This window comes from Cyclopterus lumpus, chromosome 19 (genome assembly GCF_009769545.1).
Source record: "Cyclopterus lumpus isolate fCycLum1 chromosome 19, fCycLum1.pri, whole genome shotgun sequence".
NCBI lineage: Eukaryota > Metazoa > Chordata > Actinopteri > Perciformes > Cyclopteridae > Cyclopterus > Cyclopterus lumpus.
Genome location: NC_046984.1, coordinates 5,844,086 through 5,864,336, shown reverse-complemented (window position 1 = coordinate 5,864,336; position 20,251 = coordinate 5,844,086). Strand labels below are relative to the sequence as shown.

General features: G+C 42.6%; 3 protein-coding genes across 4 annotated transcripts; 2 read left to right on the top strand and 1 right to left on the bottom strand.

Moving 5' to 3' along the window:
* Nucleotides 1-152: 152 nt before the first annotated feature.
* phf5a (PHD finger protein 5A) lies at nucleotides 153-1,754 on the bottom strand. Its single transcript, XM_034558863.1, has 4 exons — nucleotides 1,628-1,754; nucleotides 1,238-1,261; nucleotides 490-656; nucleotides 153-350 (listed from the first exon to the last, which is right to left on the bottom strand). The coding sequence occupies exons 1-4, from the start codon at nucleotides 1,677-1,679 to the stop codon at nucleotides 261-263; spliced, it is 333 nt and encodes a 110-aa protein (XP_034414754.1). The 5' UTR covers nucleotides 1,680-1,754; the 3' UTR covers nucleotides 153-260.
* A 415-nt stretch (nucleotides 1,755-2,169) lies between these two features.
* On the top strand, nucleotides 2,170-10,813 carry aco2 (aconitase 2, mitochondrial). 2 transcript variants are annotated; one of them, XM_034558986.1, is made up of 17 exons: nucleotides 2,170-2,239; nucleotides 3,910-4,052; nucleotides 4,293-4,551; nucleotides 4,643-4,735; nucleotides 4,826-4,984; nucleotides 5,147-5,297; nucleotides 5,405-5,509; nucleotides 5,944-6,035; nucleotides 6,424-6,529; nucleotides 6,672-6,829; nucleotides 6,935-7,008; nucleotides 7,098-7,209; nucleotides 7,303-7,581; nucleotides 7,699-7,890; nucleotides 8,605-8,737; nucleotides 8,954-9,075; nucleotides 9,156-10,813. In XM_034558986.1, the coding sequence occupies exons 1-17, from the start codon at nucleotides 2,204-2,206 to the stop codon at nucleotides 9,285-9,287; spliced, it is 2,346 nt and encodes a 781-aa protein (XP_034414877.1). In that variant the 5' UTR covers nucleotides 2,170-2,203; the 3' UTR covers nucleotides 9,288-10,813. The 2 variants fall into 2 exon arrangements, with proteins under 2 accessions (XP_034414877.1, XP_034414878.1); XM_034558987.1 differs by having other exon boundaries at nucleotides 2,200-2,239; nucleotides 3,871-4,052; nucleotides 9,156-9,783.
* Nucleotides 10,814-16,284: 5,471 nt separating this feature from the next.
* Nucleotides 16,285-17,851, top strand: csdc2a (cold shock domain containing C2, RNA binding a). The gene is made up of 3 exons (XM_034559004.1): nucleotides 16,285-16,472; nucleotides 16,685-16,807; nucleotides 17,128-17,851. Exons 1-3 carry the CDS (start codon nucleotides 16,285-16,287, stop codon nucleotides 17,288-17,290), a joined length of 474 nt encoding a protein of 157 aa, XP_034414895.1. The 3' UTR covers nucleotides 17,291-17,851.
* The last annotated feature ends 2,400 nt before the right edge of the window (nucleotides 17,852-20,251 follow it).

The following is a 20,251-nucleotide window of genomic DNA, read 5'->3' as shown; positions in this document are numbered from 1 at the left end:
TCTCTAATCTTATATTTGGTTTCCTATTTTTATTCCACATCTGTGCCAAAAGTCTTATTGTAGGTTTTTCAACATAAAAATCAAATCAGTTACAAGCCTTTTCCATGAATATGCTTATTGAGTATTTCAACATTCAAAACAGGAACAAGAGAGAAATACAAAACAGAGCTTTATTGACAAGTCAAAAAAATGTTTCTTTAGGTTTTAAAGAAAATCTGCAAAAGCTGAACAACTAAAACAAGAATCGGACCGTGGTGTCTTCACCTCTTCTTGAAGCCATACTTCTTCCTTTCATAAAAAAGATCCGTTTTAGAGCTGCCCAAATTCACAATCTTAGGACAGCCATCTCGCTGTGAAAGGAAACAAAGAGCCTGTCATTTTCAATCTCATAGAAGCCAGACAAACTATTCAGAGACAAACTGGTTGAATCCTTATACAGTCTCTTTTCAGTGACGGATAATACAGGGAAGTGGGCCTCAGGCCACTCACGTCTTTCTCCTGGATGGTGCACTCTTTACAGTAGTAAGCATCAGACACTCCTGGCCCTCCGCAGATGACACAGCGTCCCTGATAGGAGCCGTAGTTACACTCGTCACAGATGCGCACCAGAGTGCACGGCCTCACGTAGGAATCACAGATGACACATTTTCCATCACCTGAGAGGACGGGGACAAGACCGATGAGAAGTTATTGAGAAAATAGGGTGTATCATGGCAACTAAATTAACTTTGAAACAATGTTGGGGATAAATTAGTTTGCTAAAAAAGTTGTGCTGTGAGCTAAATCTTTACTCGACAATAATGTCACATTGTGTTTGTCAATTTACAGTAGCCACATACTTTTTCATTACCGATTGATTCTTTTTAAATGTATCTAATAAAACAAGTCATTGTTGAAACTATAGACAACATAAGGATATATCTTTGAACAACTTGCTTCACTGGCAAACAGGTAACAGTAATAACACTGTGATACTGTGTGCACACTGTTGCATGACTCTAAACCGTGCCATGTAATCCGATGCTTGTATGAATGCAAAGGTTTAATAACAGTGGAAATATATTAATACACAAGATTAGTATGACTAATATGTCATTAATTGTCCAGGACTAACGTAACTGTTACAGATGCAGAAGAGGAAAAAAATAATAAAGACAGCCGACTTTAATAATTATGAGCTCAAAGGAAAACACATCACGCTCAATTTGTGGTATTAATCACAGAAGGAAACACTTACATTTCTCGCAAAGTCTCCCGATAGCTGAGGAACAAAAACAAAAGCAGTCAGAGCCCCAGTGAGTACCGTCAGGCTGGCTAGCAGTTGATTCATATCGCTTTTATACATTAGTTAATAGCCTATACCTTCCTCATAGTGAGAGTAAAACCCATTATTAAATACACCGAAGTCACTTCCCGTGAAACTGTAACGTTATTCACGCTGGCGACATAACCGTGTGGACGTTTCTAAGCTAACACCATGGCTAACATTCGTTCAATGAATCCATGCTCTCACCGTTAGCATGGCAGCTAACGTGAGCTCGCGCAAAAAGTAAAAGACAGACACCCGGCTGACGAGAAATAATAATAACAATAACAAACGCGTGAACTTAAATAGTGTTAGACATACCAACACCGGCTTGTTTCCTGCAAAAGATCAAATCTGGGTGATGTTTAGCCATTGTCGGCTAACGTAAGGAGAACGCTGCAGAATGGGTTGAGTAGTGACCTTTGACCTGTAAACGTTGGACGAGGAGTCGCGTTACCGCCACCTGGCGTCTCCAACAGGAAGAAAAAAGGAAACGATATCGATTCTCTGGTCTTGCTCCATATGCCCTATATTCATAGTTTTGTGTTTGAATATAAAAATACATTATAATAATTGATGATCATAAAAACTGTGGCTGTGAAGATTTTTTTTTACAAATAAAAAGTTATTCAAAAGTGTCCTTTCAGCGTTATAAAGGTCAATAATATAGTAACGCTTGCAAGGGTGACTTTTAATTTGATGTACATATATTTTTTTGTCAAATGTAAAGAAAAACATAAAATGGTGATGGATAAATCTCAGTTGAGATTAAATGTATTTAACAATCTAGATCAAAGTAAAACTATCGTAAATATTTGTCCTTCAAGGACCTGCGAGACCGCGGTTTAAAAGGTTGTGACGTCACCACCGTCTGACACATCTTTGTCAGTGAACAAAATGGCAACCTACTGTCTCACTGTCGCCCGGCTCCAGGTAAGAGACGAACATTTGCTAATTCTACCATATTTAAAAAAAAAACAGTAAAGGATGTCATTCACTGTGTTGCGTTCAATACGTTTATTGTAGTGTCAAACCGACATTTTAAAGTTCTCAGAGCGGTTGCTGAGGATAATAAAGCTGTTTAACGGTCACAGCTCATTGGTCAGGTCATCGTGTCCTGACTGCACTGGACGCATCCAGTGGGAGACTACTAACTAATGTGTCACCGGTTTAAAACACACGGCTAATGTCTCCGTTTACCACACACTCATGGCAGATTGTGTCAGTCCTTAAATAAACATAGCTAGGTTATTTCTGAAAGGGGAGGTTAGAAGGGCAGGTTGGGGTTTAACAGCAAGGTTAACCACAAGGTGAGAGCTCACAGTGGAGCAGCAACATTTATTTGTGTTACCCACAGTCTTGCACTTTTTAAAACGCTATCGCTTCAAAAGAAACTAGTTAAGTCAGCCTATTTTAAAGAGAACAGGGTGGTTTTCTCTAATGTGTCCAATAACAACAGTGTGCTTTCAAGATATTTTCATCTGACCTAATAATAATAATAATAATAACAGACCCCCAGGTGTCTAAACTCTTAATATCTAAACCCAAAGTGAGCTCTAATTCAGGTTTATTCAAACCGCAGATAACCAGAACACCTTGTTCTGATACCGACATTTACAACAGTGTACATGTAGGCTTGGTCAAATGGAAAATCCAGTGTAGTCTTGTAATTTTCTTTCTTCAGTTCATGACATGAATAGATGTCACTTTCTGCTGGCATTGTTAAGGGTTGAAGAAACATGTTACGTTAATGGTAATACATTCTGTGCTTTTCAACTCGTAAAAATAACCTCATTTAGTATACGTCACTAATAAGTAATATATTGGCCATCTTACGTTTGATTATTATTGATGTCTGAAGCCTCAATTAGAATTTCAATTGAACTATTAACTATGGAATTGGCCTCCTTAATTGATTGACAGCAACTCTTTGCAACTAGAAACTTGATACCAAAAGTCAGCTGCTCACTTCAGTTCCTTTTACTAATTGACAGCTAATCTTTAACACACATTGTCTGTCTGATCATTAAAGACCTTCAGTTGTATGACAGTTTGTTCTCTTGTGTGTCTTCTTTGATAACTTTATTACATAAGATGTTTAAGGTTATTTAAGAACAGTTTCTTCCTGCAGGCTGTAACTCTTACAGTAAATCAGTCTTACACTGTCAATAGACATCCACTGCTGCCACCATAAATGATCATTTTACTGTTTTTAATGCCCAGTGGCCTATGTCCTTCAAGGACCTGCGAGACTGTAGTTTAAAAGGTTGTGAGGTCACCACCATCTGTCACTGTCAATGAATCATTATCTTTGCACTATTTTTGTTTACGACATCACGTTCACCTGGTATCACCCTGATATCTGACACTGGAGAGTGGACTGGACAACAACCTTGCATTCAAAAGTCATGTTTTCCATATCAGTGTGATTTCTAGGCACACATTTTTTTCGTTCTGCTCAATTGGCTTTCAAAAGAAGAAAATGAAATGTATACTGAAGTGTTTTCGCTGTAAGTGGGGAAACGGTGCAGAAGTTACAGCGGTGCGTCTGTTTTTGTCTGCAGCTCTGATTTCTTGTATGTTTTGGTCCTTGTCGTCTCCAGCTGGCTCTGGGTCATGGTGCACGGCGCCTGCATGTATCGGCAGCCTACAGAGCCCAAGCCCACGTGTCCATGAGCCGCTTTGAGCCCAGTTCCTTCGTCAACTATGAGAGGCTCCAGTCCAATATTGACATTGTGCGAAAAAGGTCAGCGTTCTCCTAATCTACTCTGTTTGCTGTGTCTCACAGCACTATTTCTCCCAAACACTTTTATCACAGTTTTCCATCATATACCAACTCTCGCCGGTCAGCCTGACCTTTTCACTTGTTTTCTTCTTTAATTTATTTTAATGTTGTAGCTGTATTGTCATCGTCTGACCTGTTCCTTGCTGAATCTTCATCTAATGTTGCAGGACTACAAATAAAATGGTTAATTTTTCTGTCCAGACTCAACCGGCCGCTCACCTTGTCGGAGAAGATCGTGTACGGCCACCTCGATGACCCCCACAAGCAGGAGATCGACCGCGGTCGCACTTACCTGCGACTGCGTCCCGACCGCGTGGCCATGCAGGACGCCACAGCCCAGATGGCGATGCTCCAGTTCATCAGCAGCGGCCTGCCGAAGGTGGCCGTGCCCTCCACTATTCACTGTGACCATTTGATCGAGGCCAAGACCGGAGGGGTGAAGGATCTAGCCAGAGCAAAGGTGAGTGATCTTATTTGTTTACCGTAATTATACTAATGACTCGAAAGGAATCACTTGTTGACGTGCATTTTCGTCATGGTTCTCATCCTAGGAGGTCAACCATGAGGTCTACAACTTCCTTTCCAGTGCTGGGGCCAAATATGGAGTTGGCTTCTGGAAACCAGGCTCTGGAATCATCCATCAGGTATCACAGCTGTAGTTTGGATGCATGGCCTGGCAATGACAAGCTACTGTAAATTTAGCTCGCTAACGTTCAGATTTTGCTCAAAAACAGATAATTCTAGAGAATTACGCCTACCCCGGAGTGATGCTTATTGGCACAGATTCCCACACACCAAACGGCGGTGGGCTTGGGTCCATCTGCATTGGCGTTGGAGGAGCGGACGCTGTAGATGTCATGGCAGGAATCGCCTGGGAGCTCAAGTGCCCCGAGGTTGGAGGAATACGATATCTTGCACACATTCGGTGGACTGTCGTCTTTTGACTTAAGCTTACCGTCACACTTTTCCTGTATTTTCTATCTCAACCGTAGTTGTGTTTCTTTCTACCGCCAAACTTTCTTGCCACAATTAATTCACCATTCTCTTCCTTAAAGGTGATCGGTGTGAAGTTGACCGGTTCCCTCTCAGGCTGGACGTCTCCTAAGGATGTCATCTTGAAGGTGGCTGGCATCCTGACGGTGAAGGGCGGCACTGGAGCCATCGTAGAATACCACGGACCCGGAGTTGACTCCATTTCCTGCACTGGTCAGTTAAAAAAGAAAAGAAAAAAAATAAGCTTCCCCCCCCCCCCCAAGCTGATATTTCTTTTTCCTCACAGCTGTTTGTGTCAAATGTAATACTAATGTGTGCAGGTATGGCCACCATTTGCAACATGGGAGCAGAGATTGGAGCCACGACCTCAGTGTTTCCCTACAACCACCGTATGAAGACGTACCTGGAGAAGACAGGACGTGGACGTATGTTTAAGCTTTTGGTCATACAATATTAATTAAAGACAAAACAATTATATAAACCATAAACGATGAACACAAAAGGGTTTTGTTCCGATAAAGTAGGTAATATCCTGTATTTGCATCCGGGCCAGGATCACTATCATTTCTCATATCCCGCCATGAAACTATTTGTTCCAGCTGTCCTACGCCAGCAAAACTGCACACAATTAATCCGGAAGAATTAATCTTAGAAAAAGAACAAAGTTATCAATGTTTGCATTAGATTTGTGCCGATAATTAAATTAAATGCCATAAACAAATGAAAGAAGGATGCAATAATCTGTACTGGCATTCTAAACAGTGAGTAGGTCAATGCTTATATCTTTATGGAAAACCTGCCTGGCATAAATGAAAGCTTTGTGTCTTGTTAGTGTCTCAACACTCTTGTTTCTTCCCAGAGATCGCTGCCCTGGCTGATGAATTCTCAGACTTGTTGGTACCCGATGAAGGCTGCAAGTATGACCAGCTCATCGAGATCAATCTGGACGAGGTATGCACTTTTTATTTGAGCCTTCGTTGGCACTTCAAAGTGTAGAGCATCAGGAAATGCATGTAGAGTGACAGGTTTCAGGTTTGCTAAAGTATTTTTATAGCCCAGACTGTATTATTATTATTATTATTATTATTATTATTATTATTATTTCACTCTTGTTAGAATAAATGAAAATGGTATGAACACTTGGACGGAGATCTTTCACTTAGTTCTGTAAAGTTAGAGGTGTGATATATCAGAATGTTCTTCTCCATCTCCAAATACACATTGCACCATTACAACTGACGTAAATTGCTGCAAAATGAGACTTGACGGCTTCAATTACATAGAGGTTTATGTGAGAATGACATGAGTAACGTCAATGTTGTGTTCTTCTTTTTTCTAGCTGAAGCCTCACATTAACGGGCCCTTCACCCCGGACCTCGCTCACCCAGTGTCTGAAATAGGTGCTGTTGCTGAGAAGAACGGCTGGCCGCTGGAGGTTAAAGTTGGTAAGAATTGACCAGGGGTGGACAGGCGGCGCAGCTTTGGTCTTACTCCTGCTGTAAACCTCGCTGCATGTCAGAATGGGCATGAACACGTTTTCAGCGAGATGCTCTCTGACATCTAATCTGGCTCTTTCCCCCTTGTTAGGACTGATCGGCAGCTGTACCAACTCCAGCTACGAGGACATGGGCCGCGCTGCCTCTGTGGCCAAGCAGGCTTTGGATAACGGCCTGACGTGCAAAGCTCAGTTCACAGTCACCCCTGGCTCCGAGCAGATTCGTGCCACCATTGAGAGGGATGGATACGTGAGTGTTTGAGCACAAAGAAAGCAGGGAGTGACACCTCCCCTAAACTGATGATATATTCCCGGATGACATGAGGAGAGTTAAAATGTGTCTGTCTTCCTGTAGTCAAAGATCCTTGGTGATGTAGGAGGGGTGGTCCTGGCCAACGCATGCGGACCATGCATTGGACAGTGGGACAGGTAAGCGTTTGTAACAGGACTTAGTATCCAGAGTTCAATCCCACTTGTGTTTTCTTTGAGGTAATTTGTTTTATGTGTGTTGCATTCAGGCAAGATGTGAAAAAGGGAGAGAAGAACACAATCGTCACGTCCTTTAACAGAAACTTCACTGCCAGGAACGATGCTAACCCTGCAACACACGCCTTTGTTACCTCCCCCGAGGTAAATGCTCGCTAAATCCACACTTGGCTAGTTAATGTACACGCAATTTGCATTTTGATGCTACATTCTTTCCCATCCCCTCTTCTCCCTCAGATTGTCACTGCCCTTGCAATCGCCGGCACGTTAAACTTCAACCCAGAGACGGATTACCTTACAGCCGCCAACGGTGAGAAGTTCAAGCTGGACCCACCGTATGGGGATGAACTGCCTGCCATGGACTTTGACCCAGGCCAGGACACGTACCAGCACCCGCCCCCTGACGGCACCAGCATCAGGGTGGACGTCAGCCCCGAGAGCAACCGGCTACAGCTGCTCGAGCCCTTTGACAAATGGAGCGGCAGTGATCTCGAGGACATGAAGGTCCTCATCAAGGTCAAGTCTTTTGTAGTGGCACCCACACCTGTAGCAGTTAGTCTTTAAACCTTCTCACTGCAGCTGTGTTGACAATGGAAATGTGTTTTCTTTACTTTCCCTTTTCTGTCTCCACAGGTGAAGGGCAAATGCACCACCGACCACATCAGCGCTGCTGGACCTTGGCTGAAGTTCCGCGGTCACCTGGATAACATCTCCAACAACATGCTGATCGGTGCAGTCAACAGCGAGAATGATGCCATCAACAAGCTCAAAAACTACCTGACAGGGGAGTACGGAGGAGTCCCCGATGTGGCCCGTCACTACAAGGTGAGGACTCCAGAGGGTAAAGGGTACAGGTACTGGATCATTGGGCCAAAGCTGCTCTTTGGCAGCACACCAATACATTCCTCGGTTTCCTGGTTTGTTAGCATTGTATTGGTTTTAAATTTGGATTCACAGACTTGGAGTGGGCCTCCGTTAATCTCTTCCCTTTTTCCTTCTATTTATTCATGCTTTAAAAACAAGTCAAGCACCTGGAAATGATGTTGAGAGATTTGGACAATAATTTAAACACCCGCAAAATACTGGCTAATGATACTTTTTTAAAAACTTTGATAGCATTGTGTTTACATGCAATGCTCCATTGTTATTGTGAAATGGACCATTAGACATGAAATGTTTACCTTGTGTAGTGGTAACTCCCAGTGGCTGTGATTAGCCGCGTTAAAGACAAATAAAGGGGGAAAACAAACTCAAACCATGAGGGAATTTGAGGATTTGCTGCTCTTTGCCGTTTACTAATCCTCGTCATTATAAATATAATATGTTAGAACCAACAGTTCACAAAGTAAATGAAAGACTGCAAACACGGTTGCTGTGGGGAATAAAATTAAATCCAGATGCAGCCTGATCATACGTGTTGAGGGGTGCTGGTGAACCACGCTGTGAACACTGAACATCAACCTACAGCGGGACTCCCGTTAACCCTTTGCACCAAGGATTAAGCCAGGCTTGATACCTTTTTATTCCTGTTGGTTGTAGGCCAACGGTGTGTCCTGGGTTGTGGTCGGAGATGACAACTACGGTGAGGGCTCCAGCAGAGAGCATGCCGCCCTGGAGCCCAGGCACCTGGGAGGAAGAGCCATCATTGTCAAGAGCTTCGCCAGAATTCATGGTACTGCACAACACCTGCTAGAGGCGGGGTTACTCTCTTACGATTCAATGTGTGAAGGGAAGTCTTAGATGGCCTATTCGGACAATGGTCAGTCATTTTATTTTTTCCTGTATTTATGTAAAGTAATACTTTTTTATCTGAAGTTAGGACTGTGTGATATCTTACACTTGTCCAGTCATTAATTAATTAACAAACATGTCTCCCTCCCATCCTCAGAAACGAACTTGAAGAAGCAGGGTGTGCTGCCACTGACCTTTAGCAACCCATCAGACTACGACAAGATCTGTCCCGATGACAAGATCTCCATCAGAGGACTCAAAGCCTTCGCTCCAGGAAAGGTAAGGGGGCCTGCTCGCGGTAACTTTTCTCCAGCTGTTCGCGTATGGCGTCTGTAATGAGAACCTCTCGTTCTCTCTAGCCTCTTTCCGCCGCCGTGAAGCACAGCGACGGCAGCGAGGACACCTTGGAGCTGATCCACAGCTTTAATGAGACGCAGATCGAATGGTTCCAGGCCGGCTCCGCCCTCAACAGGATGAAGGAGATGCAGTGAGGTGGTGGAACGAGGAAAGGACATGTGGAGGAGGAGGATTTCCAGGGGGGAAACGGGGCATTCAGGATTGTGTGGAAGAAGAATGTAAGATGCTGTTAATGTCTGTTCCATCCTCTGCATTAGTGCACAGTTTGGACTGAAGAAATGTGACTCTATAACTCAGACTGAACTGCTCAACATTCAACTGTTTGAGTGCAGCCTAATGCTGACGGTGCAACGGTAGGTGCTGGTCTTCGCTAAGACTTAAGGTTAAGTCAAACGCTAGAAGCCGGAGTCTGTAAACAAACATTGAACACGGCGAGCTTTGACATACAGCCACGCCAGCTGAGGTGCCTCTGTTGTTTTTGCAGCTGTTCAAACTGGTCTGTGGAGCGTGGAAGCCACTTCACTCTGGAGCTCAGCCAGCTGGTCACACACTGGCTTAAGGATTGTGTTGCACACGCCATATGCAATAATCAGCTGTATTTTTCTTCATTCAACCTGCATTCAAAGGAAACATGCATTAGTGTATTTACTCATTTACTTGTGGTCAACCTGTTTGCCCCCCAGTGGCCATGATGAGTTACTGTTGTGTCTACGAGGCACAGCAGCGACATCATGTTATCTGGTTTACAGTTTTGAAAGCAGCGCTTTGTTTTTTTCTGCATTATTGGAACTGTAGTAAGTCGCATCGGCCAGTATGAGTGCAAGTGGACCCAACATAACAGTAAATAAACTAACGTAGTGTAACGTGAACACCACAGATCGATTACTGTACATCTAATGAGAGGATTTAGGGGTCGGTTTTGTATCTATATTCTTTCAGCCGATTCAAAAACATGATGTGAATGTTACAAAAGGTTGACGCTTCCTGATATACAGTAATACTATGCTTGAATGCTGTGTGAGAATACAGTTAACACCCCTCTTCTTGAGCCCATCACCTCCTTAAACTGCCCTCCCGACCAGTCCTGAACCTCTTTACAAGGTCAAACATAATGTGGTTTCCTGCGTGCTTTTACCATAGACTTCCTTCTCATTCAAGCACAGGTTCAACATGCACCAGTGTCCTTGTCCGTCGTGGGGTTTCAGTCGCCTTTTTTTTTTTTGTAGTGTACCATGTCACTTTTACCTCAACAGAAATCCAACTGTATTGAAGAAAATGGAAGTAACAGTCTGTTACTGGAAAAATGTCAAACTGACATTAGACTGTAATGTAAATGATCAGTAACGTGGCAGCTCATGAGAACCCCAGATCGGCTTTGGTACTCTGTGGATGTAACTAACCGAAACCTCATCATGGTGATCATTACCAGATGTGCTTTGTATTTATGACTGTTTTATTTCCCTTCCCAGTCCGTGCTGACTAAATGCATCGAGAGGTTATTCAGATGAAGGCTTAAACCACTATCTTCCTCTAACCGACTATGTGACGTGTTTAGTTACATGTCCATTCATGTACAAGTGTTCTCTTTCTACAAGATTATGTTTTTCTGTAAAACAGAAATGCCAATCGGTTTCAAAAATAAAAACAATCACAGATCTGATTTATTTACGTTTTGTTCCAGTGACGTGATCAGTCTGTCTATGGTTATTTGTAGAGATATACAGTTATGGGGAGAACTGATCCCTTCATTCATATTAAGTAATGCACAATGTGGCTCAGATAATCCTGAACAAATGAAAAACGCATTACAACTCAAATCTAGTGATGCTTAATGTTCCTTGTGGATTAGTGTTTTGAATCAAGTGTTTATCATGTCTATAAATGTAAGAATATGAATCGGTTAATGTGTCTGGAGAAAAAAGGAACATTAAATCATTAAGGTCGGTCTTGCCCCTACAGAGGAGGGAGTTTGCATTTGACAGCTTCTGATTTATAAAATCTGGTATAGAGAAAATGAGAGTTTTTGCTCTTTTTAAGCTTTATCTTTGAAGTAGTTTGACTTGCATTCATCAACTGGTGCGAGTCGAAGTGGATAGGAAGCCAGTCTGAAGAGCCCCTCTCTTCGTTGTCCTGGTCCAACGGGACCATGTAAGAATGTTGTCATACCTCCATTGTGAGTGACGCACCATGGCTTGGCAAATATACAATGCATTAGTTTAATATTAATTAGTTATTAATTATAATTAGTTCTATACACATTAGTTTATAGACATCGGTTGTTTAAAGAAAAAACCCTTCCTGACATAAAAATAGTCATAAAGTTGATTCATTAGAAAGTGAAGCAGGTCATTAAAAAGAGTCTCCAGTTTCACAACGAGCCATCCGGTCTGCAGATATGAATGTTAGTAGGTCATTAAAGGGTTATTCCACTGAAATCCTTCATCATGGTCGGTATGCATCTGCTCTCCATCCTCTTCTGTTATGATTTTGCTTCAACTCCTCTCCCCGACATGTACTTGTACTGCAGCGCCCTCTGGTGGTGGAGGTCTGCTACGACGTCCTGAAGAAACCAGCTTCTCCGAATACAGACCATAATGAGGGAAACAAGGGGAGGTGACCTGTCTTCACTGACTGAAATGTCGTTTTTTGAAATGAAAGATTTCAGCAGGATTTCAACGTTGCTCTATGTCTCTAAAATATCCAATCTACGGATTATCTCTGTCACAACATCTGTATGAAGCACATACACACAGTCAGATGAACCTGTTGAGAGCAGACGTTGAATGCTGGACCACATTATCAGGTATGATGAGTGTTTTGCTCAATGATAATCCATCACATGCACGACATAAGACTTTAAATCCATCATTAGGATGTTAAGAGTAAAGTGCAAATACTTTAAATGTCAAATTATTAAATTATTCAAGTTCAATTATTGTTCAACTTATTGTTCCATTTATTCAGTTATTGTTCAAATTATTAAAATATTGTTCAATTCATCCAATTATTGTTTCATTCTTTAATTTATTGTTCTATTTGTTGTTCAGTTTATTCAATTATTGTTCTACAAATTGTTCCATTTATTAACTAATTGTTCCATTTATTCAATTATCGTTCGACTTTTAGTTCCATTTACTCAATTATTGTTCTTATTTTGTTCCATTTATTCAATTATGGTTGAATTTTTAAAGTTATTTTTCAATGTATTCAATTGTTCATTTTATTCAATTATAGTTCCATTTATCCATTTATTGTTCTACTTATTGTTCCATTTATTCAATTATTGTTCTATACTTATGTATTAATGTAATTACATTAATAATGTAATAAATGAGAGAAAATTATGGACAGATTTAACATGAAGTCCAATGGAGCAGTTGGTTGGAGTTCAAGTCGCTCTCAGGCTCAGAGAAGCAGATGTGTAAAAGACAAGCACATTATAGGTTTCGATCCTCAAATAGTGTGGAGTGAAAACTGTGGGACTGAAGGCAAAATAATAAGAAAAAAATGATCCACTCTGGTTCTGTCAACATTTTAAAATTTAAATGATGTCTTTAGCTGAAAGTATGAAGATTTGACATGTTTTTTAAGTTGAAGACTTTCTCCATAGGATCCTTTTCAAAATAATAACCATAAAAAGATTTATAATAACACAATTTGAAGAATTAGAAATATGAAAGGTCTTAGCCATCGATTCCTGAAGAAGCTGCATTTCTTAATATTTGAACAGCTTCTATAGCTGAAAATACGAAGGCCTAGTTAAGGTCCAAAATACGTACGAAAGAAATAGTGGAAGAAGTTTAATAAAGAAGTGAAGAACAATAGTTGGACTGCTGAAGCATTCCAACTAATAAAAGAGACATTGAGCATGCAGCACACAATAAGTAAATCCAATAAAGTCCATGCAACATTGATTTGCATCTCACTGGTGCGCTTAAGAAGACATTAGGAAACGTTCCCATCCACCAGGAGAACAAAGAGTAGCCTGTAGTGTGAAGCTGTTGTGTACAGCGTAGTAACCCCCGCCCCATCTCCACTGCCTCCTTTTCATTTGCTGCTCTCTCATCCCGCCCGTGCGCGCTGCATCCATACCAAGATCCTCGGACTTGTTCTGCACATGATGCTCGCAGCTTTTCTCCGGATGTAACAACGTAACTGAGCTGGAACCCCCTCCAAAAAGCACCGCGGGGCCGCACGTCGTCCGGCTCACAGCTGATCGCCGCCTTTAAGGTAAGTGATCGCCCGGCCCATCGGGGTCCTGTGTGAGCGGCAGCGTGGCTCACGTCCGAGCCTTTTATTCTGCGGGTCGGGCAGACGGTGTCGGTTCACGGCAGCATGGTGATCAAACCCCGGGGTGGTGATCTCAGATGAACCTTCATATGCGTTATAGCAGATATGTTTATGTCGAGGCGCATTTTGGCGTCACCTTTCTTTTGGCATCAGTTGAGCATCTCCTTGTTGTCTCAAGCTGCCACAATGAATGTTCTGGAAACAACCGCCGGAAGGGCTTTTATTTTGGAGTGAATTATTTAGCATCTGCCAGCCTCACTTTCAAAACTAATTATACCATAAAGCAAGCAATAGGGCTAATATAAAGTTTAAGGACAGGGGCTGTGTGTGTGTGTGTGTGTGTGTGTGTGTGTGTGTGTGTGTGTGTGTGTGTGTTGACGTGACTCCCATGCTGATGCAGAGAGGAGTACAGACAGCCACAGTGCCCTGGTTTCACAGGGAGCTGCTGTTGGCCTTTTGTCTGTCTTTTCAAAGCTCCTCTCGCTCTCTTCCGTTCCCCCAGTCCGGTCTGACCTCTTTTTTCTCTCTCTTCTTTCTCCCACCCTCACGATTAAATGTTTTAAAAAACTCATCCGACACAGAATCACTGCAGACCAGTAAATAAGTCCATTTGCCGGCCTACGCGAGGCCCTCGTAAAAGGGGCCAATGAAATAGGAGCCCAACCAGTCAGGGTGCTGAATTATTCAGGCTACATATTTATGTCTTGTCATCAATCCGTCATGATGTAAGACCCTTTCCCCTGTGCCACCACCATGACAGGTGTGTGTGTGTGTGTGTGTGTGTGTGTGTGAGTGTGTGTTCATCATTATTATCATCATCATGATACCAGGAGGATAAACACCCTACTCATCATTTGCAGAATCATTCCTCTGAACCATCTTCTATAAACTGGAGGGCATAAAGCCCCTCCTGCGGTCCTGATTGGGGACCTTTGAACACTCGTACTATTTAGACGTGCCTGAAGCCAAACTAAACTCAATAGTTCCCCCATGTTACGTTCAAGTGCAGTGTGCCCTCCTCTAATCATCTGTTTTGATCCGTTTGATTGGGAAAATATGTTTATTTCAAGTAGACGTTGTTTCATTAAAGTTAATACTTAATGATAAGTAAGTACGGTTACTGTATATTGAAATGGCTTTGCAGAACATTAACAGAGAATAGATGAATATATAAATGCTACCTCACAATTAGAAATGGTACCTGCAGTATAAGGACTATGTATGAATGTAACCTGTTACATGAAACCCATTTATTATCAATCCTATTTTCAATACAAAAAACTGATGAGGACACGGATGAGGGTTAGATGATGACAAGGAGCAGTGCTGAAAACAACACAGAGAGAAAGTGAAGACCGGCACAGATGATATGAAGTGTGTTCACATCCCAATGCAGGAAGCATCAGGGGCCTCAGGAAGCTTTAAAGCCCGCTGTCCGGCATGAAAGACAGCTCCCACCTCAGACACACTGCTATATTTAGACTGTGAGTGTGATATTGAATGTGGGATTCGGTCCGACACACGATAAATTCATCAGTCTCTGTCAAACATTCAGCCTGTAGATGTGACCCCGATACTAACTCACACTATTCACGGGGAGGCGGCTGCACATAACCCCAATAACATCCACCCGCGTCGGGATTGCAGGTTTCAGTGTAACCTCTGGAGAACTGTGTCCCGGAGGCTTTCATTGCAGTTGTGAGCGTCAAAAAATGACGCGTCACACATCACAACTCCACAGTTACAACATGATAATTGGGTTTGTGTAACGGCCCGGTGATGGAGCTCATTCGACCTGAAATGAGTCTCTTCCGAGAGCAGCTTGTTGTTTGAACACAGCAGAGAGCAATCCTGTAATGGGTGTCAGTCTTGTGCGAGAGGGGATTTTAAAATGATACGGTGTGATGAGGCGAGCTGAGCCGAGGGCCTCCGGGGCAGGATTCTTATTCACATCATCTTGGGACCTTTTCAAAGCCGGTAAGATCACAGCCTGGCGCTCGGAAATCGAGTCGCTTTCAGTCTCATTTCTCTCACGGCAGCTTCGAGCTGTTGAACGGCTTGTTTTTGTTGAATAGAAACACCCCGAAACACTTCTACACTGGTGGGAATCAACAACAATATACAATATACGGGTCACCTTATCGGAACTGGGCAATACTTGTGTCGTCCTTTCTCACAATATCCTTCATATATATTATTTGTCACTTAAGAGTGCACATGTGGGCTTTTTAAATGATCTATTTATCTTCTGAAGTAAGAGATTTGTCTGAACTCACGTAGGAGGATTTAATCCTTCTGTTTATCTGAAATGTTCAAAGTCACCATATTTGGAGATTTTGCTTGTGTGTGTTGGCCAAAAACCTGAAGGGGGCCGGTTTCCCTTTTTGCATTCACTAAACCTTCAGTGGGGCCGACAGTGTGAGAGTCGGCAAGTTACAGAAAGCTTTCATGACTAAATGATTCGATTTTTTCTATGTTTCCAGGTAGAGTAATGTATGGATCTCTTTGAGTTACCGCAGGTATTTGGAAAGAGGGTCGTGTTTTTTATATTAAGTTAAGGAATTAGACAAGCGCCAAGCACCCTTCAACTGCAACACATCAACTTGACTGGCCACAAAAATGACACCTGCTGTTTTTGTCACCTCTGATGATTAATAACATCCTTCTTTCCTTTCCTCCCTTGCACCTTCATCGCAGGGTATTGTGTCTCCACCTCTACGTCCTCCTCTCTGAGCGGCTCCTCACCCTCTGACACCCTCTTGCCATGCCGGAGGTGTAACCCTCCTTCCTCTTCGACCTACAAAAGAAAACAAATACAATCCCAACCTGTAACCAGTCAAGATGTCAGACCCTGATGCCTCCTCGACGGCAGACCACATACTGCCTCTCACCTCCCCCCGAACCCCCCTGCAGCTCTCCTTCCCCTTCCTGAGGGAGGGCAGCCGGGTTTGGGAGAGGGAGAGGAAACCGCCGCAGCCCGGGAAGCTGCCCAGCCCACTGCCCACCAAGCGCACCCGCACATACTCAGCGTGAGTAGAGATGCAAGCCATTATATACTTTTTAAATTCAGTATTGTGTTAAATTGTATTCACTTTTAATAGTATGCGTAATAGTTAATAAATGCCCACAACCAGAACCCAAAGATTGTCATGTCCCTGTTCCACTAAGGAGATACAAAAGCTTAAAACTAAAGGCTCCTCTCTCTCCATCTTATTCCATCTATGTCTCTCTACCTCTGCAGGACAGTGCGAGCCAAATCAGGTCCGGTATTTAAAGGGCTGTGTAAAAACTTCTCCAGGTCTCAGGGTCATGGATTCATACGCCCCTCCCACGGAGGAGAGGACATCTTCGTCCACATCTCTGAGTGAGTCAATTAGTTTTGTTCACCTGCTGTGTAGGTTCTTAGTCTAAATATAAGAATTGAACCCTTTACTCATTGAGCAGTGTGTTTAACATAAAATGACATAAACATAATCTGACGGTAGGAAAGAAACAGGCTTTTACCAGACAAGGAGGATCTCTGTAATCAAGTTGCATTATGGGAGATGTTGCATCCAGTGTTTTCTGAAGCTGGACCCATAATAGGATATAGTTGCTGCATCATTTTTGATAATCTGTCCCCCTATGCTATGAGAAAACATTGCCCATGAATGAGTTCATTCTGTGTGTGTGTTTCCTGGACAGCATTGATGGAGAGTACGTGCCTATGGAAGGGGACGAGGTCACGTACAAGGTGTGCCCCATCCCTCCCAAGAACCAGAAGATCCAGGCTGTCGAGGTGGTGCTCACTCACCTGAATCCAGTCACCAAGCACGAGACCTGGTCAGGTCAGATCATCAGCTCCTAGACCACCGCTCCAGGCTGCAAAGGCTGCGAAGGACCAGGAGGATTTGGGTTTAGTTTGGGGTTTTATGTATTTCAGGATGGGAGGTTTGGGAGAAGGTTTTGGGAAGAAGGATCGGAGCTTGGTGTGCTGCGGAGTTCGGCCTGCGGGGGCCGGATTATGGAAGTATGTTGGTGTTTTGTTTGAGGTTTTGGTCCGAAAGTCAAGCTTTGAATGTATTTGTTTGAATGTTTTCCTTTGACGGTTAACGTGTTTCAATACAGGGTTTGAAAGTTAGGGTTCAGGGCTTGTGGGTACGTTTTTTACTTTGACCCGAGGAATATAGTTTCGCTGAGATGTTGTTGAAGCAATGTCATCAATGAGCCAATGCTCGAGAGGCCGAATCACGTTTTGAGCAAATCTGACTCATCTGCTACATCGACGCTCCATTTGCACACTCCAGACAGGAGAGTTTAAGTAAGGGACCAACTCAATGGAGCTCTGAATTTCATTCCCGCTTTTAATTTCCCTCTTTCTATAAGCCACCGACAGATGTAAATTACATGGCAGCACCGCCAAAAGTCATGTGACAAACATCCGATTGAGAAAATGCACAATTTAGTCATATTATGTTGTGTTTACAAAGACTAATGGAGACGGTTGCCTCACAGCAGCACATAGAATCAAGAGGTTCAGAGATTCAGAGATTTTTCGTCTCCTTTGTTAATTAGCTGGTGTAAGGGACAGCTGCTCAGATCAGATCGGTCTTCATCTCACTGCCTTCAGAAAACAGAAACATTTTAAGGTGGCTTGAGGTACCACAAAAGGCCTGCTGGTACATGGCGGCCAAACGGAAACAATCAATGCACTTACAGTGCATGGAAACTCTGACACAAATGGCTCTTAATGCGTTTCGGCCTTGAGAGCTGTGACAAGCTCTATAAATAAGGAATTATTTTCCTTCTTAGTATTGTAGCACTACTCTATTTTGTCTACTTGGCTAGTGTAGAAAATCCAGTATTATTGTAGCCATCTCCTATGACGGTCTTAGGTTCTGGTGGTAGAGACCAGCAGCTGGATGAAGTGTGGCCCTGCCACTGAGAAACCAGGCCAGAGGGTTTTTGGTTGGGGAAGTAAAACTGCAGAGCGAGAGGACCTGTGGGGGAACGGGCGGAGGATGGAGTGATTATCTGTAGACGTACTTGATTGCTGATGCAGCTTGATTTGAAATGGTACAAAGCATGTGCAATCGTGAACACCGGGATTAGAGTCAAATAAGCCCATGAAGGGAAAAAGAAGGACCACATACGATGAGGAGGGTCAAGCTGAGGATGATGAACTGATGATTTTTAGGTGGAAAGTTCAGTAAGTTTCTTACGTTACAGCAAACGACTGTGAGAAATACCACGGCTTCCTGGTGTAAGTTTAAAAAGACTTTATTTATTGACTTATTTATTTTCATTTGTAACTATGAGACCATCAGGGGTTTGGTAATTAAAAGCTGCATTTATAAGTACTTGCGTGCAAAGTTAAGCCTATTTGAATACACTGCACACCTCACTCTAATGATACTACCCTGTTAATATCTCTTTGCTACTGTCATGTCATCATTGATGAAAAAAAAATTCCGAACACAAGTTTCTAATTTCTACATCATTTTATGTCAAATTTTTAATAACTATGTGGTGTTCGAAAATTAACAAGCAGTTTGGTTGTTTTGGCAATCTGTACCATTTGTCGTGATTTATTGTTTTTAAACGTAGAACGTGTCGATTCTGTTTCATCGTGCGGGAACGCGGCTGGAGGCGTCTCAATGCATCTTTGAGGTGTCGCCATGCGTGTGAATGAACATATTAGAAACACGCAGCATCTGTTTGGTTTCCTTACTGCGAGGCAAACAGGCTTGATTGTGTTCACGAGCACTTTTAGTTTTAGTCAAATCACTGTAACATTGTCTTTTTGTCATTAAGTTGAAGTTTGAATAAAACTACTGTATTCACAGACCTGTGTGGAAACATTATTTTGGTAATATAGTGCGAATAATGTTCTGTGCTCTTTTCGAGTTTAGCCTGTCTTAGTCCTCACTGGCGTCGGTACAAAGTGGATTTATAATAACTAGGGCGGTTATTTTGAGAGCCCCCTGTCACAAAGTGTCTCAGACAGCTGGATTTCTGCTTTGGCACATAGGTCTCGTTTTGTCTCACTGGAAACCATTAGAGGGCACACCAGCGCAAATGATTTGCTAGTTTAATACATGACTCCGGAACACCTGAGTCAATGGACATCAACACCTGTCAAAGCAACACACCACCTATAAATGTACAATAGTTCCAGTTTTAACACCTTGGGACGAAACAGGCAGCCACTGACCCAACCTGGCAACACAGACACAATACACAATACACCAGGGTCTGAAGTTAGGTCGTCAGTTCTCTGTTTGGGTTTTGTATAAACTCAAACACAGACGTTCACATGCTGACAGACGGCGACGCAAACAGTGACTGAACACTTGAACATTGACTCTGCTTATTAAATACACTAGAAACAAAGAATACACTGAATAGAAGTGAAAGCTTTACAAGGAAAAACAAACAATTAGCCTGACACACCTAACACTGAGCATGTTTCAGGTGTAATAACAAATCAAAACAACAGGCAAGGACAGTGGAACTAACCAGGAGAGCAAACACAACAGTATAATGAGGCAGAAAAGATAGGACGTTGGTCAGATTCATACAGACTGTTTGTTTAGTTGTAGGACATTTTTTTAGCGACCCATATCTTTAAAACCTAAATACGGCAGCCATATTTCACAGGGGCCAAGAGTCCAAAGGGTTTTAATACGTTTGGTTCGTATTGAACCAGAAAAGGAGGAACTCGGCTGGGTCTCTTCACCGTGTTGGTATTACCTGAGCCACAGTGTATTCAGCTCCGAGCTCATCATATCACATACCAAATGAGATATATGAGACTAAATCTATTCAT

What these genes read in the sequence shown, in the direction of transcription:
- phf5a (XM_034558863.1), bottom strand. Translation starts at nt 1,679, where the DNA reads ATGGCTAAACATCACCCAGATTTGATCTTTTGCAGGAAACAAGCCGGT. An exon ending in CAGGAAACAAGCCGGTGTTG is followed by an intron (nt 1,262 to 1,627) that starts GTATGTCTAACA and finishes TTTGTTCCTCAG; the next exon opens with CTATCGGGAGACTTTGCGAG. An exon ending in CGGGAGACTTTGCGAGAAAT is followed by an intron (nt 657 to 1,237) that starts GTAAGTGTTTCC and finishes CCGTCCTCTCAG; the next exon opens with GTGATGGAAAATGTGTCATC.
- aco2 (XM_034558986.1), top strand. Translation starts at nt 2,204, where the DNA reads ATGGCAACCTACTGTCTCACTGTCGCCCGGCTCCAG. An exon ending in GCTCTGGAATCATCCATCAG is followed by an intron (nt 4,736 to 4,825) that starts GTATCACAGCTG and finishes GCTCAAAAACAG; the next exon opens with ATAATTCTAGAGAATTACGC. An exon ending in GGGAGCTCAAGTGCCCCGAG is followed by an intron (nt 4,985 to 5,146) that starts GTTGGAGGAATA and finishes TCTTCCTTAAAG; the next exon opens with GTGATCGGTGTGAAGTTGAC.
- csdc2a (XM_034559004.1), top strand. Translation starts at nt 16,285, where the DNA reads ATGTCAGACCCTGATGCCTCCTCGACGGCAGACCACATACTGCCTCTC. An exon ending in CGCACCCGCACATACTCAGC is followed by an intron (nt 16,473 to 16,684) that starts GTGAGTAGAGAT and finishes CTACCTCTGCAG; the next exon opens with GACAGTGCGAGCCAAATCAG. An exon ending in ATCTTCGTCCACATCTCTGA is followed by an intron (nt 16,808 to 17,127) that starts GTGAGTCAATTA and finishes TTTCCTGGACAG; the next exon opens with CATTGATGGAGAGTACGTGC.